This window comes from Limanda limanda, chromosome 10, assembly GCF_963576545.1.
Source record: "Limanda limanda chromosome 10, fLimLim1.1, whole genome shotgun sequence".
Taxonomy (NCBI): Eukaryota; Metazoa; Chordata; class Actinopteri; order Pleuronectiformes; family Pleuronectidae; genus Limanda; species Limanda limanda.
The window spans coordinates 13,405,312-13,422,493 of record NC_083645.1 but is presented as its reverse complement, the minus strand read 5'-3'; the positions used below and the strand labels follow the sequence as shown (position 1 = coordinate 13,422,493).

Here is a 17,182-nt window from a genome sequence, read left to right as displayed (position 1 = left end):
CCCTCGTCTGTGTTCAGCAGTGACCTCGTTTCTTTAAATCCTCCTGCAGACAGACACACTAATCTGTAGGGTCTGATGAGTGATGGCAGCACACAGCTATCATCACTCAACACAGGAACATTATTATTGTTATTATTATTATTATTAGTAGTAGTGTTATTATAAGTAGTATGTACCATCCGTATGAATAAGCTTTAAAAGGAAACTAGCTTTTGCATACAACTAAACCAAGAATGTTGAACTTTCATAATTAAGTTGTGATCAAAACATTTGCAATTTGTTGCTTGGGTTGATGTTGCGTTTTTCAAGAGCAGCAGTTTACCTTGTCACCAAATGAGTCCAACACACTGCAGCAAAGACAAAGACGAGGAGTGTTGAGATCAGCATAATAACGATGTCTTTTACATTGGCCGGGCCAGGCTGTAGTTTGGTGGTGAGTCATGTGGGCTGGAGTTGGGGGTGAAATTCCTCTGTAGGAAAAACATTGGTGTCCATCCACAATCCCCCATCCTACGGACACAGCAAAATAATAAGTAGGATTAAGGAATAGGAATAAGTGAAGATCTGTCACATATCTAAATACGAGCAGCTCCAAATAGGTAGAGAAATCTTTGGTCTAAGTGAGAGGTAAAACTTCTTGTTGGAAAGTAAATCAAACTGATAGAAATCAAACACACAGACCAGAATTCTTTTTTTTTAACTATGAGGAAAATTCCCACTTCAGAATCAGAATCAGAAAGGATTTATTGCCAAGTAGGTTTACACCTACCTGGAATTTTCTTTGGTAGATAGGTGCATACATTTAACATAAAGCATAAAAACACAATAATTACTTCACATAACATTCACTTCTGTGAAGAATCAGAGGTTTTACTGCCACGTACATTTACGATACAAGGCATGTTCTTGCACATGAATAAATACAAAATACAAAAATAGTGGAAAGTTCAAAAGATGTATGCCGAAACCCGGGATCGAACCAGGGACCTTTAGATCTTCAGTCTAACGCTCTCCCAACTGAGCTATTTCGGCGGTGACACGGAGTGGTCTTAGGTGACCTTTTTATATAAACTGATTAGTCGGATCTAAATGTCGGGGCTTACGGACACTTGGATGTTGCATTCTATGTTTCTGATGGTGCTTTACGTTTGAAGAAGCGGTCGCCATCTCCTTCAACTGTACTGGATTTGGGTGCAAAAGTGTTTACCCGTGAAAAGTAAAGTGTTTTGTGGACTCAAACACTTCCCCTCCGGCAGCATAGTAGTGAGGAGATTGTCAATATAAATGTTTTGAGGTGAACGATCCTTTTAAATGACACTTTATCACTTTATTTATGAGGCGGATCTTTGAGGCAGGGACCAAACCTTCTTCCAGTCGATATCGCATCAAGGTTGCTTCAGTGAAAAGCTGCTGGAGTGACAGAAGGCATGTTGTTCGGAAGGAAAGCGAGTACTCTGCAGTTTGCTGAGAGTCGAGTCGGCAGGACGTTACCTCCGTGGTGACGTCACTACACTCCCACATTCCGCGCAGGGGCTGCTGGGTAGAAAAAGGTCAGGAATCGCAGGCTGTTGATCGCACCGACCTGCGGCTGCTCCAGAGATCACCTAACCCTAACCCCCCCTACAAGGAACAAGGAGCCTGTTGTTTCACATGGGAGCGGCACGGCTTGTGTTCCATGACACAGAAGAAGTTGCTCCACGCTATCGTCTCGTTTTCCTTCCGCTCAGACACCTTCAGTCTGGCTAGCTCACGTTAGCTGGCTAGCTGCTGCATTGTTATTGTTTTCGCTTGTTCGGCGGCCATACAAACACGACCAGAGGCAGGGCTCCGGACCGCCTGAGGGATGTGGTTCTGCTCCTCCCGGGAAGATGGATGAGAAATCCAGCGGCGGCCACCAGCGGCTCCTGATCGTCCTGCTCATGTCGCTGCTCTTCGGCGTCATCATGGTCCAGTACGTGTGTCCCAGCAGGTCGGAGTGCCGCCTGCTGCACCAGCTGGGCTCCTGGCTGAGAGTCGGCGGTGCAACCGGTTCCCCGGGCAGAGGTAATGGAGCTCAGGATGGGCCTCAGAGGGATCCGTACATCGCAGAGGACGGCGCCCTGGTGCGCTTTGTCCCGCGATTCAACTTCACCAAAGCTGATTTAAACCGCGGTGTGGACTTCAACATCAAAGGGGATGATGTGATAGTGTTTCTTCACATTCAGAAAACAGGAGGCACCACCTTCGGTCGCCACTTGGTGCGGAACATTCAGCTGGAGAGGCCGTGCGAGTGCCACGCAGGCCAGAAGAAGTGTACCTGCTACCGGCCAGGTAAGAAGGAAACCTGGCTCTTCTCCCGGTTCTCCACCGGCTGGAGCTGCGGGCTCCACGCCGACTGGACCGAGCTCACCAAGTGTGTCCCGGGCCGCATGGACACGAAGGAGGCTCCAGTGAACCTGCTCAGGTGAGTGGAGGCGGAGAGGACACACACACACACACACGCACACAATCACTTCACATGTCTCACAATCACTGCAGGCGACACAGCAATGAAACAGAAGGCAAGGTAGTGTGTGTCTTACCTTTACACCTATCTATAAACTGTAGGGATGTGACCATAGAAATTACACATAAATACGTGTTAAACATTTATATTTAATCAAACTGTTTAATGGGATCAATTTGCAGGGTTCATAGGTTACTTTCCTCTTAACTGTGAATTTGATCCTTGGAGGAAGTTTAAATACTTCAAGCAGAACGAGGATTTAACTGAATTTTTACCACTAGATAAATAAATACTCATGTGTGATTTAGTAGCTCAACTTTTGTAGGACTGCTTTTTGTGTTAGTTTTTTTGGTCATATCAGATTAAAGCTGTTTGAATTTGCTTATTGCATTTCTAATGTCCTCCTTTTCTTATAGGAGAAACTATTATTACATAACCATCCTAAGAGACCCTGTATCACGCTACCTGAGTGAGTGGCGTCACGTGCAGCGAGGTGCCACATGGAAAGCCTCGTTACACGTGTGTGAAGGACGCTCACCCACGTTGTCTGAGCTGCCGAGCTGCTACTCTGGAGATGACTGGTCGGGCTGCTCCCTGCAGGAGTTCATGGACTGCCCCTACAACCTGGCCAACAACCGGCAGACCCGCATGCTGGCTGACCTCAGCCTGGTGGGGTGCTACAACGTCTCTGCCATGACTGAGGAAGAGCGGTGGGCCGTGCTGCTGGAGAGTGCTAAAAGGAACCTACGGGGCATGGCCTTCTTTGGGCTGACCGAGTACCAGCGTAAGACCCAGTACCTGTTCGAGCGCACCTTCAACTTGGAGTTCATCGCGCCATTCACGCAGCTCAACGGCACGCGCGCCTCCGGTGTCGACGTCCCTCCCGAGACGCAGCACAGAATCCGCCAGCTCAATCGATGGGACGTGGAGCTGTACGAGTATGGCCGTGACCTTTTCCTCCAGCGTTTCCAGGTGGCGAGGCAGCACGAGCGCAGGCAGGCCAGAGAAAGGCGTCAGCAGGAGAGGAGGCGGCTACGTGGAAGGCTCGCAAAGCAAGGGAGGCAGCTGAAGCCTACAGGAGCGCCGCGCCAGCCTGACAGCCACTCTGCAGTTACTGAGGAGCAGCAGAGGGAGGTGCTACTCCCCGAGTGGTGGGATCCGGATGAGAATAGCACCATGGAGGACTACATGGACAATGTGGAACAGTGGTAGCGACAGGAACATGCAGTTGGGTCTTAACACTAAGTGTGCCAAGTTCTGCCTTGTCTGTTGTTAATGAATATATTTTAGTATACCTCTCCCACTACATGTGTATCACCATGAACTGTTTCAACTGACACACATTTATTTATTGATACTGATTGTATTTCTTTGCATCAACTGACATTGCAGATAATGGATGAATTTCTTGACGGAAAGAGAGGCTGCTCTAACTACCTGTAATCATATACTGTTCACACAAGCCTTGGCGACTCTTCTTTTGGCTTTTGAACACATCTGAACTCTAATAATGTAGCTGGGAACGAGTGGAAATTCATAATTTCTTTGTCAAAAGAAACAACGTGATACCTGATTCTGTTTTAAAAAAACATCTGCAATTGTTTGTGATTAACAATCTATATGTTTGCCAGATTGTTCTCTTCTATGAACTTTATACATTTTCAAATGTACCTGTGTTTTTAAGTGTGTCTTACATGACAGAAAAGAAGAATGGGATTTTCATAGATACCTCAATGTGTTGTATTAACTGCTAATGTTGTAAAATTACTGAATGTCTCCTGAGTCTCGATTTTTATATAAAATAATCATTTTACATCTACTGAACTATTGGTCTATTCTTACCATATATATTTATATCCTGTCTTGTGCACACATATACATGAGCTCTTGCCCCTTTTCTTCCTATAGAGAAAGTGCCCCTTTTTCTGGGGTGCATAAAAAAAGAAGTATATCTATATCATTAATTCCTCTTTGCACACAGTCCAGATTATACTTGGTGTCTACCCTCCCTCCCTTCCTGCACAGTGGTGAGCACATAGTCATCACAGTCATGTCAGACAAGCAGAACCTCTCAACTGGGCTGGTTTGTCTTCTCTTGTTTGGAGCTGATCGGTGATGAACAGATGACTAAGCTACCAGTGCTTTCAGTTAACAGAAAATTAGCCTTAAGACAAATACAAATATAGTTGACTTGTGTGTTATTAATGTACATTCATTGGCTCATAGCTGCTGTAAAGAGATAGGGCATACAGGCTAATGTACTGTACGGGCCCTACAGTTAAATAATCAGATTTTTATACAATGATGTCCCGAAATAACCCCCCGATATGCATAGTAGAAGTTAACTAATTAAAATGCCTTCATTTGCACACGTTTGCCAATTGGCACGTCAGGTGAATAGTATTCAAAAAATTTACTAAAACATATCAGCTCAGAAATTACCCAGTTAATGACCTACATCAGACAGTAGTTCCCCCTGTAGTATTAATATTATTGTAGATAGAAATCTACAGATGCAAACAGAGAGAGGATGGTAAAACAAACAGCATCTTAATGTGTTTTTTTGGAAGTTTTATTTACGTAAGAGTGAAAGAAGAGATGGAAGAGTAATAGACCAAAATCTCAAAATTTACTACATGAAAAAACAATGTTTTTGCCTGTAGTGTCCTGCCTTAAACTGCATAGTTTAGATTTTAGGCTCCTCATCTAAAAACTATTAATTTAACTAATTTGTTGCTAATAGATCTTTATCAATACATGATCAAATGTGAGAGTAGGGAAATGGTAGGTACACTGTGTGTGTGTGTGTGTTAGTGGTATAAGTGTCATAAGTGTTATAAGTGTTTTAATAATAATAGCTAGAAAATTCCTCATAATGTATTTTGAATTTGTGCCCGATGCTTGGTGCCAGTTTGACAGAAAGAGAGAGGGGAACAGAGTAGTCAGTGTGTGTGTGTGTGCTTGGTGCGTGTCTTTGATTCCCATGTTCCAGTAGTAAGTATTAACTCAGTGAGGATGTGAATTGATCCAAACTGCAGATTTCCTTCTTTGTGGCAGTCTTTATTTTTGTGTCATGCAATAAGTTTCTTCCATGTATCCATCTGGGGGCTTTTATTTTTATATTGATTGATTCTTGTTGTTCTGTGTCTGTACCCTCATGGTTGAATGCACTTATTGTTATTGTTATTGCACCATCAGCCATAACACATATTTATTTTTAATGCTACATTGCTCTGCTATGAGAGAGGAAGAGCGATGGGCAGTGCTGCTGCAGAGGGTTCACTTACCAGCGTATGATCCAGGACCTGTTCCTTCAACTTGGAGTTCATCGCACCTTTCACGCAGCTCAATGGCATGCTCACCTCCAGTAATGACGTACCTGTGTTACCCATTAGGCAAAATCAGCATTCTCTAAATTTTAATTGCAATTGATTGCAGTTGATGCATGTGGTGGAGAACAATAGAGCAGAGCACACAATATCAACATCTGCTTTAATTGTGTCTCATGTTTTGAACTGTAATTGCAATTGCTAATTTTAACAAATATTTTTTTTAGATTGATGTTAGTGAACATTCAATTGGTGCCACATTTATTTCTCATCAGCATGGAAGTGTTTTGTTTGTAAATGTTGCATATTCTATTATTAAATTTTTTTACATTCCCACTGGGTTGTATAGTTGTTTTGTCTTTATTCCTCTTGACATAGGTTACAACAATATCAGTGTACAAATATGAGTACAACAATAAAATAGCCAATAACTTAAAAAAAGGAAAATAAAGAAAATATAAACATTTTTAAAATACAAAATATACAATATTTGTACAAAGAGATATGCAGCTTGTTACTTTTAGTAAGTTTATATTGCTTTGATTCATTTACTTTAGAAGGCATGTCATTTTCTGTAAGTCATTAGGCTTTTTCGTACTTTGTTAATCTTGCTGTTTGGCAAATGTCACTATTTATATGTGTTTTCTTGGTGTCTTGGAATGTTGTGTTGATTTTCAGTTCTAGGTGATGATTTAACCCAACGTGGTTAAAATCAAAGTTGAATGAATGAAAATAAAGAGTATAAAGAATAATTTATCCAATGAAAATGCTTCTCTCGGCTGGAATATATAATCCCCGCTATACCTGAGAGCATTTTCTGAGTGTTAGTGAGCAGTAAAATAATAGGAAGTAAATGAATGAGCAGTAAATTAATTCAGACGGTGACATCCTGTGGAAACACTGTAGTCCCGGATCAAAGGAGCAAGTCTACATTTCCCAGAGTGCACCGCGGCTCGTTCACCTCCTCTTAGCTTTTGCATCCGGGTCTGAACTTCCTTTCCCTCCGTGGCCAGATGCGATGAGGACCTAAGTATTTTCAGACCTCTGAAAATCCGATTCCATCCTCGTCGTAGGCACCGCAGAACCTCGCCAAAATGACCGAGCAGATGACCGTGAGGGGGACCCTCAAGGGCCACAGCGGATGGGTCACCCAGATCGCCACGACGCCCCAGTATCCCGACATGATTCTGTCGGCGTCCCGAGGTGAGGCGTCCTCCCCGCCGGCTCCGCCAACATGGCTCCCGTAGCACTAGAGCTAGCCGGTTTGCTGAAATAACGTAAGACTACAGACTTAACCGACGTACGTGGCCCATGTCGTGTTTATATAACAAGCCACGAAGTAATGTGTGTTCGTTTTCGGGTTTTATACACGAAATAATTAGCGCCAACCGGGAAGAAAGGTGGCCGCTAGCCGTGCTAGCTAGTAGCATCAGTCGTCATCTGCTATTCGGCTGTAGATTCTCACTTCTATTCTGTTATAGTTAACAGTTGTTCAACCACAGGTGTACTACACACTTTTGTAATTTAAAGTATCCCTCACTACTAAGATTAAAAGTACCGCGACACGTTCAAGTGTGACTGGCAGTGTAATAACAGAAGTTTAACCTAAAATGTGACGTGCACAAATGTCTATCTACTAGTACGATCCATTAGTTCAAATAAAAGTATATACACAAGTGTGTAGAGATACCACAAGATCCAGGTGCACCTGGCAACATATGATAGACAACTATAACAAAGCTATGCTAACATGCACAGGTGTAACCACACATGTCACATACACAAAGGTGAGGACCATCCATACATGTGTGGATGTAGGAATTACCCATTCTTAATATATTGTGTCTGCTTCCTGTTTGGCCATTTCCCCTGACCATTCACTTGCCCCCTGCTGATTCATACAGGTTCAAAATATCTGCTTCAATTGAGCGTATTTGAATTGTGGGATGTATTTCTGTTTTTCAGACAAGACCATCATCATGTGGAAGCTGACCCGTGATGAGACCAACTATGGCATCCCCCAGCGCTCCCTGAAGGGCCACTCTCACTTTGTGAGTGATGTGGTCATCTCCTCAGATGGACAGTTCGCCCTGTCCGGTGCCTGGGACTCGACCCTCCGCCTGTGGGATCTCACCACGTAAGTGCCAGGATCAGACATGTGTTGAGTCACTGGTTGGCCGTGTGGGTGGAGTTGCAGGCTGGTAACTTGCAGTGGATGGTTTGTGTTCCTTCTGAACACCGTTGGGGTCACGGAAAAGTCAGGCAGGATATTGGGGCAGTGATGAAACTTTCAATATCAACTGTATTCTATGATGATAAAGAGGCTGTTTCTGAGCTCTAACCTAGGCCAAATTGTTTGTTTGACCCTTTGCTCCAGTTGAGTGGTTGTTTGCCTTTTTCTTCACTTCAAGTAGGATCTACACCAGGTCGTCATAAAACCCATTTCTACACTGTTATATCAGATCTGAGGCAAACTCCATCCAAATGTGTTTCCAGTTACATCAAAGGACTTAATCAATGATGATTGTACCAATAGGTTAAACCTGTTATTCTCCCCTGCTTTCGCTCGCTTACAATCTCATGGAAATATGGTCACACGTCATCAGTTTTGTACAAGCCAGTAATATTTTTACAACCATGCTTACTTCTACTGAAAATGTTCAAAAGGTGTGAATAGGGATGTTCATATTCAACCATGTACAGGCAAGGACAAAACTGCGATGTCATGATGCTATTTGCATCTTTGGAAAATTGAATACATACTGGTTTTGTATTATATGACAGACATTCATCCAGTCTAAAAGGCACATTTTTATCCTGTTCAAAGGTCAAAGTGCTCAATTACAGCTTACCCGTTGAATTGATCAATGGTTAATTTGAAATGTTTTATCTTTCCCCAGCGGCCTCACCACTCGCCAGTTTGTTGGACACACCAAGGATGTTCTGAGTGTGGCCTTTTCTGCTGATAACCGGCAGATTGTGTCTGGATCCCGCGACAAGACCATCAAGCTATGGAACACTCTTGGAGTCTGCAAATACACCATCCAGGTGAGTCTTTCTGACGGTGAAATAAGAGTTTAGTGGTTTTAAGTGCTCAAGTGTTAATGTGGTATCATTGTACCTATTCAATTTCCAGGATGAGGGCCACTCTGAGTGGGTCTCCTGTGTGCGCTTCTCCCCCAACAGCAGCAACCCCATCATTGTCTCCTGTGGCTGGGACAAGCTGGTCAAGGTAATGTTTACAGTTTCAATTCCCCTAAGCTTTAACTTAGTTTTTGTACCCCTGACCAAGAAGGCTAAATTTCTGTCGGATGGTTTGTGTTCGCTCTGAACACCGTTGGGGTCACAGGGAAAAGTCAGGCAGGATATTGGGGCAGTGATGAAACTTTCAATATCAACTGTATTCTATGATGATAAAGAGGCTGTTTCTGAGCTCTAACGTAGGCCAATTTGGGTTTTTTCTTCACTTTAAGTAGGATCTACACCAGGTCGTCATAAAACCCATTTCTAAACTATGTCAGATCTGAGACAAACTCCATCCTAATGTGTTGCCAGTTACATAATTTGACTGACAACAACCACATGGGTGCATAGATGGACTTAATCACCTTAATAAATTCCCCTTTAACTTAGTTTTTGTACCCCTGACTGACTATAAAAAGAAGGCGAACGAGACGTGATCCTGAATTTGCCCAACGATTTTAAAAAGCCAGCCTATTACCTGATCTCCCAGATATGAACCCAAATAGTGTCATGGTGTAAATGCAAATTGTATGTTTTATTGTCTTAGGTGTGGAACCTGGCCAACTGCAAGCTGAAGACCAACCACATTGGCCACACTGGCTTCCTGAACACAGTGACTGTCTCTCCTGATGGCTCCCTGTGTGCATCTGGTGGAAAGGTATGATGTAAACTTTATTTAGTAGACTAGCAGAAAGAAGTATCTCTTGGTGATGATGAAGTTACTTGAAGTGGTGAGATTTCAGTATATGTGTGCCAATTCTACGAAAGTGTTATCCCCGGTGATTATACCTATTCACATTAAATTCTGATGTAAACTGGTGACATACCTGCAAATATGAGGGGAGAATAGAAACACACTTTGAATGCTCTGAACATATACAATACATATTTATATATTTTGAGTTTGTGCTTTTGATTAGTGATGTTTATGCCTCTAAAGTCTAGCTGTAAGCTCTCTGGTATTATGTAAATATCCTAGATACTAGCTATATATTTAGCTTGGACATTTTATTGAAGGATACCTTTTGTCTCTACTCTACAGGACGGCCAGGCCATGCTCTGGGACCTGAATGAGGGCAAGCACCTGTACACCCTGGACAGTGGTGACATGATCAATGCCCTCTGCTTCAGCCCCAACCGCTACTGGCTGTGTGCCGCTACTGGCCCAAGCATCAAGATCTGGGTAAAAGACTCGATCCTGAATATCTTATGACCAGTATATAAAGAATTGAAGGTTGAATTGCGGTGATGAAACTTCCATGCCAACTGTATTTCTTGATGATAAAGAGGCTGTTTCTGAGCTCTGTCATGGACCAAATGTTAATTATATTCATTAATTTATGTATTGATTTCTGTGACTCATTGCTGCAGCTCTGTTATTGATGTCTCTGTGGTTTTCCTTCTCTTGTAGGATTTGGAGGGCAAGATCATTGTGGATGAGCTGAGACAGGAAGTGATCAGCACAAATAGCAAGGCTGAACCCCCACAGTGTACTTCCCTGGCCTGGTCTGCTGATGGACAGGTACAACTCTAGGAACTTTCAGTTTATATATATATATTTGTCAATTCTACCAAAGTGTGTTAGCCCCGGGGATTATACCTATTCACATTAAATTCTGATGTAAACTGATGTCATACCTGCAAATATGAGGGGATACTAATAACACGCTTGTTTGAATGTTCTGAACAAACTAACAGACTTTAAAAAGTAATAGTCTTGTGTGTTAATGTCTGTCCCTCTTCTTTTCAGACCCTGTTCGCTGGCTACACTGACAACCTGATCAGAGTGTGGCAGGTCACTATTGGAACACGATAAGATCTTATGGTTGAATCAGTTTGAATAAAAGACTCGTTTGAAATGAATGTGTGCTTTCTTTGTTTCAATGCTGCATGATATCAATGATTTATATCACAGAGTAACTTTAATAGAATAAGGGTTTATTAGAAGGTTAGTTTGGTTGAAGGTTAAAACATGACAATAACGTTTGGTAGCTTTTATAAACCAATATTGCTCTGTGTGGAGATTGTACTGTTTCAATTTTCATATACAAAATGTTAAATAGTTCTGACCCTAAAATCTGAGGTGATGGTATTAAATTTCAAACTCTGGAGTTTAAGGAAGCAGATTTTAAAAATAAGGTGACGTCATGTTTAGGGGCAGCGAATCTGGTTGCGAGGTTAAGCAAATGAAACTGATTGTCCTGCTTAGCTTGCTGTAGAACGGTAAAGTTGTCATGGCAACCGAAACATAGACATTAGGACCACGGGGCAGTCTGAAGTCTTCAGTCGTTCACCACTCTTTCCCTATTTTAGTTGATCAATAACTATCTTTACCAGCTTCGAGAACTCAATTGTTGAATATGGAACCCAACTCATTTCGTCGCATTTACGTAGAGAGAACCCTGGCTCTCATTAAACCAGACGCCATCCACAGAAGTGAGGAGATCGAAGACGTTATCCTTAAATCGGGATTCACTGTGTTGCAGGTCGGTTTGGATTTTACATTTGTTATGGACATATTGAACAGGTGGTACATCTGTAGCTACAGTTTCAGATGCTCCTACATGAACGGGCGAGCGGCTTCTCAAAATGTACGTGAAGTCTCATTGACGGGTAATTGAGGAAATAGAGAAACACTTCGATAGTTGCAAAATGTGTCCACCAGGGAGCGCTGGCGGCACAAATAATCACACTTCAAAAACAAAAGCAACATAACATTAAAATAAATTGATAAGGAGTAGTATTTTCTTAGGGTGCAGTATTCTTTAGCAACGTGTATTCTCAGATTGTTGCATCCCTTTAAATGCCTGCTTGCCCACCACCTCACCTACTTCCATACATATTGCTCTTACTCCTCAAGGTTTGAATGTCTGGATTCGTTCTGATGCACCAAACTTGACTTGTCTCTCCACACATCTCTGTGAAATGTTCAATATTCAATGTCTGCTGCAGAAGCGGAAGCTGCAGCTAAGTCCAGAGCAATGCAGCGACTTCTACACAGACCAGTATGGAAAGTACTTCTTTCCCAAGTTGACTGCCTTCATGAGCTCTGGCCCCATCATCGCCCTGACGCTGGCCCGCAGCAATGCTGTTGCCTACTGGAGGAGTCTCATGGGGCCTGTCAACAGCCCCCAGGCTCGAGAAACTCACCCAGAATGGTCAGTTTGTGAACTTTTTAGGTGTTGATTCAGACTATTGTTCTGTTGTCAGGATTTGTATGCTTAAAATGTACTACGATGAACCACATGTTGAAAGAATGTACACACAGGCAAAGTTGATCCATCTTAAAAGCAGTAAATAAATCATTAGAAACAAAGGCTACCGCCACTAAAATAGGCCGTCACTATACTAGGGGGGGAAATATAAACATTATTTCAACTGCCAAGACAAGTTCAGTACTTACACTATATGACTATGTCAGCCCATATTGTGAAACGTAGTTAATTTATTTGATTTGGTATAATAATTGTGGTCTTTTATTCAAAGTAGAAAGGTAACAGTTTGTGATCAAGACAACTTAAGCAGGAGTGCACTTCTGAAGGTGTGTTTTCTCCCCCCAGCCTCAGAGCAAAGTATGGCACTTGTGACCTGAAGAACGCACTCCACGGCAGTGAGTCCATTTATGCAGCTGAGAGGGAGATCAAATTCATGTTCCCAAACTGTAAGTTATTCACAGATCACACATACTGTTGCTCACATAGAAATGTGCTATTGAGCGCATATGATTTTGTTCTTTCTCTCTGCAGCTGTTATTGAGCCCTTTCCTTCCAGAGCAGAAACCGAAGAATACCTGAGCAAGCATGTGAACCCAACTCTGGTTCGAGGGCTCACTCAGCTCTGCAAGCACAAGCCACCAAACCCCTGTGTAAGTGTTCAGTGCACAATATTTTTGAGGTATACAAATGGATAGATGTATTCATTAGCCCTTTTTTATTGTTGTTGATATCATTGTTTGCAATAGGTTTGGCTAGCTGACTGGCTGATCAAAAACTGTCCCAACAAGCCTCAAATATGTGATGGAGGTGTGGAAGACAAGAAGAAAGAGAAGAATACATAACATCAGATTGTATACATTCTAACAAATGTCTTCAGTAGTTTGCTAAAGAAATAAAATAAAATGCATTTTCAGCACTGATAACTGTAACGTTTGCTTTCTATGAAAAAAAATCTATATAAGGAGTGTGACTTGACACTCAGCTGCAAATCCTAGCTGCTATATGTGGTCTGTCAGAGAGGTTGGGTAGAGTTGAGGACCGGTATCCTGCCACAACAGCCAAGGCATCGGTGCATGGGAACTCAAGTGAATCCTCCCCTGACAGGTGGATTCCCTCCTATCAGGAGGAGAATGTGGTTCAGCCTCACGTTCTCTCTATCCATGTTCAATATTCCCTTTTTGGAAGTGATGAACAGTATGATGGTGTGCTGGGCTAGAGCAGCCAAAATCCACACAATTTTAGCAATCAGTTCCTGTACCTGTTGCTGGTGACTTTTTGCACAGGCTCAGGAAGGCTTGGAGCATCCCTAGTGGCGCATCTCAGTCAGATGCAGGTTGCCGGAGACTGGCTAAGATCAAGTTTGCTCTCGAAACATAAATGGGGGATATGCCCCCATTGGAGCGGGAGATGGCAGCCTTAACGTTTCTGGGTCAAAACCAGGTAACTGCTAACCCACGCTGTTCTCTGAAAGAGTTTGATAAGTTGGACCGACTGGTGTGTCGGCCTTATAATGCAGCAACACGAGCAGCCCGTTCGGGCAATGCATTTGCCATTTTATCGGCAGCTCTCAGGAGAACAGCAAACCCAGAGGACAAGGACACCATGAGCCTGATAGATTCTGCCCTTGTCACTCATTCCCAACATACAAGGGACAATGGTGCAGTTATGTCATCGGCAGTGATGTCAAAGAGGCAGATTTGATTGGCGCAGACAACTCGGCCTGAAAATATCAGGAAAGAACTGATCAATAAGCCAATGACGCCAGCACATGTGTATCATCCTGGGTTCATAAAGAGCCATGAGTGTATGGCAGGCTGTAGGGTACAGGATTCACAACCTCTGGTGATTCCAAACAGCCATCACAATGTCGACAAGCTAGTCTTTCAGCTAGAGAAGTGTGGCCCAGTGTTAACTTCGTTGACGATAACGATAACGAAAAATATTCATTAACGCCCCTTTTCCCATGACTAAGACGAGACGAAGACGTAACGAAATGGATCTTTGAAAATAAAAACTATGACGAAATCTATTTTAATTTTCGTTAACGAGACGAGACGAAACGAAAATGTTGGCGGTTGACTAAGTCACAACAATTTTTAAAAACATAATCGTATCAGGCCGTCATGAAGTACCCGGAACGGCGAGTGTGTGTGTGCGTGTGTGTGCTCCCAGACAGCGCACCGGTCCCGAAGCTCCGCCCCCGCGCACTCGCTCAGAGAGACACAGTGAGATCAGAGCTCGTTCATGTGAAGCAGGCCGCTCAATGACTCACCGGCTGCTTCTTTACTATGGAAACAGTGAAAACACAGAGTTCCTCTGGTCTCAGCTGCTCTGAGATCAGCGCCGCAGCTTCTGGATCAGAGCAGAGGCTGCAGTTGGTTTCTACCGAGCTCCAGCTTCTGTGTGTCCTCCAGTCTGATCTGCTTTCACTTTTTGTTTTCACATTTCGCCAACGCCAACTAAAATATATAGGCTGCAGCTATATGTTTTTATTTATTTCAAAATAGGGTACTTCTTATTTCATACATTTCCCACAAATATGGGGATGACTCAAATAACCCTACATAGTTCTGCGTTTAATTTATTTCCAAGTAGGCCTACACTTGCCTGTGTATTTTCTTCTCCTCTTCATAAGCATTTGGTGTTTCCCTTTGTTGTAACAGGTAAAAATAAATAAAATGTCAACAGTTTTCTTTATTGTTGTTCTATAATTTAATAAATGCAATAATCTACATATTAGTATAGTATAACTTTATATAAAATTTTATCAGCTTTGTTATCAAATAGGTTTTGCGGCTCCAGACAAATTTTATTTGGGGGAAGAGGGGGCAAAATGGCTCTTTTGATAGTAAAGGTTGCCGACCCCTGCTATAGATCTATAGGTGGGATATCTAATGGACAATAAGTACTGAAAGCTAGACTAGTATGCAGTTGTAGACACAACACAGGGGGTCCCTGGACCTGAGAAGGGAAGATAAGGAGTTTAATGTGGCTATTAAATGTGACTAAAACTTGACTAAAATGTAATTTGTTTTTGTCGACTAAAACTAGACTAAAATGTAATTTGTTTTCGTCGACTAAAACTAGACTAAAATGTAATTTGTTTTCGTCGACTAAAACTAGACTAAAACTAAGAAGGATAAAAATGACTAAATGTGACTAAAACTAATATGCATTTTCGTCAAAAGACTAAGACTAAAGGCCGGCGCATGCTTCTGCGTCGTCAGGGGCCCGCAGGCACGCAGCTGTAACGCAGGACTCGTTGTCATTCATGGTTCTCCAACCGTTGCGCGTGTTGCCATGCAATTCCCCGATTTATTTACATCGCCACGGCGGCTCCGCAGAGCCTTTTTCTGGCGGAAAAATCCGCTGGTTAGTGACGGGTTATACTAGTGGACATAGTGTCGGATCTCTTCTGCCAAGTGCTCTTCTATCTGGTCCATATTCGTTCTTCTAAATCTTCCGTGGTTTCCGGGCATGAACCGGATATGCGACTCCGGAAATGTTGTAGTCAGCAGACCAATCACAGCCCTCGCGGCCGGGTGACGCTTGCGGGGCTTTGCCGTCTAGTTAGAAAAATTGGCCGACGCACGTAAGGACGTAGGAAGGGCCGTGAGGGGCCCTGAAGGGCTCTTGCGTCTCCGTTCCCGTGAAAACGCAGAAGCATGCGCCGGCCTTAAGACTAAATCAAAAATAGCTGCCAAAATTAACACTGCCGGACATTCTGCAAGAAAAATGAAAATAAGGACAAAGACATTTTTGATTGATGGACTCTGTGTTGGATGTCTCTGTCTGGCTTTCTGGCTCCTGTTGGATTCTGTCCTTTTGTGTCTCACCTGAGCTCCAGGATCTCTGCCTCCTTTTGGGTTAATCAGCTCCCCACTCTCCTCCGTCAGAAAAGCCTGTTACCTACATGGATATAACTTTAGTTTCTGTTCCGTTTACTTTGGTTTTATTCAGTCCTGTTTGTTTCGGTCATGTTCCTCCTCCCGAGGTTTTATCACATGCCAGCTTCATTGCCCGCCAATCAGCTACCAAAGACTGTAAGTCAGATTTATTAAATTCTCTTTTTTGCATGACTTGCCATTTCGCTTGCCTCACAGCATCTGCATTTGGGCCCTCACCTCTTTCTACATGTGGCTACACTGGCTTTTGCTTATTAATTTGCGCTGTGAATCCAGCATGTGAGATTGACATTTTGTTTCAGTGACTTGAATAGCGTATATGTTTTTAACCCCTGTTAATATGTTTTTTGTAGTTTTTCCTTACTTCCTTAGTTAAGGGTAAAGAGAGAGGATGTCGCACCTTGCTAAGCCCTATGAGACAAATTGTTATTTGTGAATATATCTATTCAAAAAAATTGGATGCTTATCAGATATATTCCAACTGCAATGCGATGTCTCAATACGACTGTTTATTCCTATTCTTATTATTCTTCTTACAACATTTTTTAAATGTCAACTAACAATATCACTGTCCAATAATCAATAACGTATATACCTCCAACTACAGCTTTTTTTTAATTTTTGTTTTCAAATTTTTTAACCAGCAGGGTAAACACAAGCTGCTTTCTGGGGTAAGACACACACTTTACTTTGTAGGATTATATAGTATTATTGAAGTTATTTTAGAATATACAACAAGATGTTGACTATCCCTTGTACATTTATAGGTCTTCTGCAGAAATTAAGTTACCAACTATTATGTTAGCAGGTGTTATTGGCCACGAGCGGATGTTGGGGATATAACCTTAGCGTCATCAAGAGTTTTGGGATTTTTATCAATGATACAGGCTAAACTTGAGGGTACGCTGAGGCTATAGGTAAATCTGTCTGGCTACTGCCTTGTATGGCAGTGCTATGAAAGCCATGTGGCCCAGTCAGTTGATCAGTCATCATTACATCAATGCC

The 17,182-nt window shown here is 42.6% G+C and overlaps 3 protein-coding genes and 1 non-coding gene across 5 annotated transcripts; 3 read left to right on the top strand and 1 right to left on the bottom strand.

Moving 5' to 3' along the window:
- Positions 1 to 959: 959 nt before the first annotated feature.
- Positions 960 to 1,032, bottom strand: trnaf-gaa (transfer RNA phenylalanine (anticodon GAA)). Its single transcript has one exon. It is a non-coding gene; the product is annotated as a tRNA-Phe (tRNA).
- Positions 1,033 to 1,556: 524 nt separating this feature from the next.
- On the top strand, positions 1,557 to 4,267 carry hs6st2 (heparan sulfate 6-O-sulfotransferase 2). 2 transcript variants are annotated; one of them, XM_061079698.1, is made up of 2 exons: positions 1,557 to 2,443; positions 2,905 to 4,267. In XM_061079698.1, exons 1-2 carry the CDS (start codon positions 1,869 to 1,871, stop codon positions 3,695 to 3,697), a joined length of 1,368 nt encoding a protein of 455 aa, XP_060935681.1. In that variant the 5' UTR covers positions 1,557 to 1,868; the 3' UTR covers positions 3,698 to 4,267. The 2 variants fall into 2 exon arrangements, with proteins under 2 accessions (XP_060935681.1, XP_060935680.1); XM_061079697.1 differs by having other exon boundaries at positions 2,902 to 4,267.
- Positions 4,268 to 6,804: 2,537 nt separating this feature from the next.
- Positions 6,805 to 10,920, top strand: rack1 (receptor for activated C kinase 1). Its single transcript, XM_061079490.1, has 8 exons — positions 6,805 to 7,017; positions 7,780 to 7,951; positions 8,715 to 8,862; positions 8,951 to 9,046; positions 9,605 to 9,715; positions 10,100 to 10,240; positions 10,469 to 10,579; positions 10,808 to 10,920. Exons 1-8 carry the CDS (start codon positions 6,909 to 6,911, stop codon positions 10,871 to 10,873), a joined length of 954 nt encoding a protein of 317 aa, XP_060935473.1. The 5' UTR covers positions 6,805 to 6,908; the 3' UTR covers positions 10,874 to 10,920.
- A 497-nt stretch (positions 10,921 to 11,417) lies between these two features.
- Positions 11,418 to 13,114, top strand: LOC133011393 (nucleoside diphosphate kinase homolog 5-like). Its single transcript, XM_061079125.1, has 5 exons — positions 11,418 to 11,543; positions 12,010 to 12,215; positions 12,618 to 12,718; positions 12,804 to 12,922; positions 13,019 to 13,114. The coding sequence occupies exons 1-5, from the start codon at positions 11,418 to 11,420 to the stop codon at positions 13,112 to 13,114; spliced, it is 648 nt and encodes a 215-aa protein (XP_060935108.1).
- Positions 13,115 to 17,182: the final 4,068 nt, after the last annotated feature.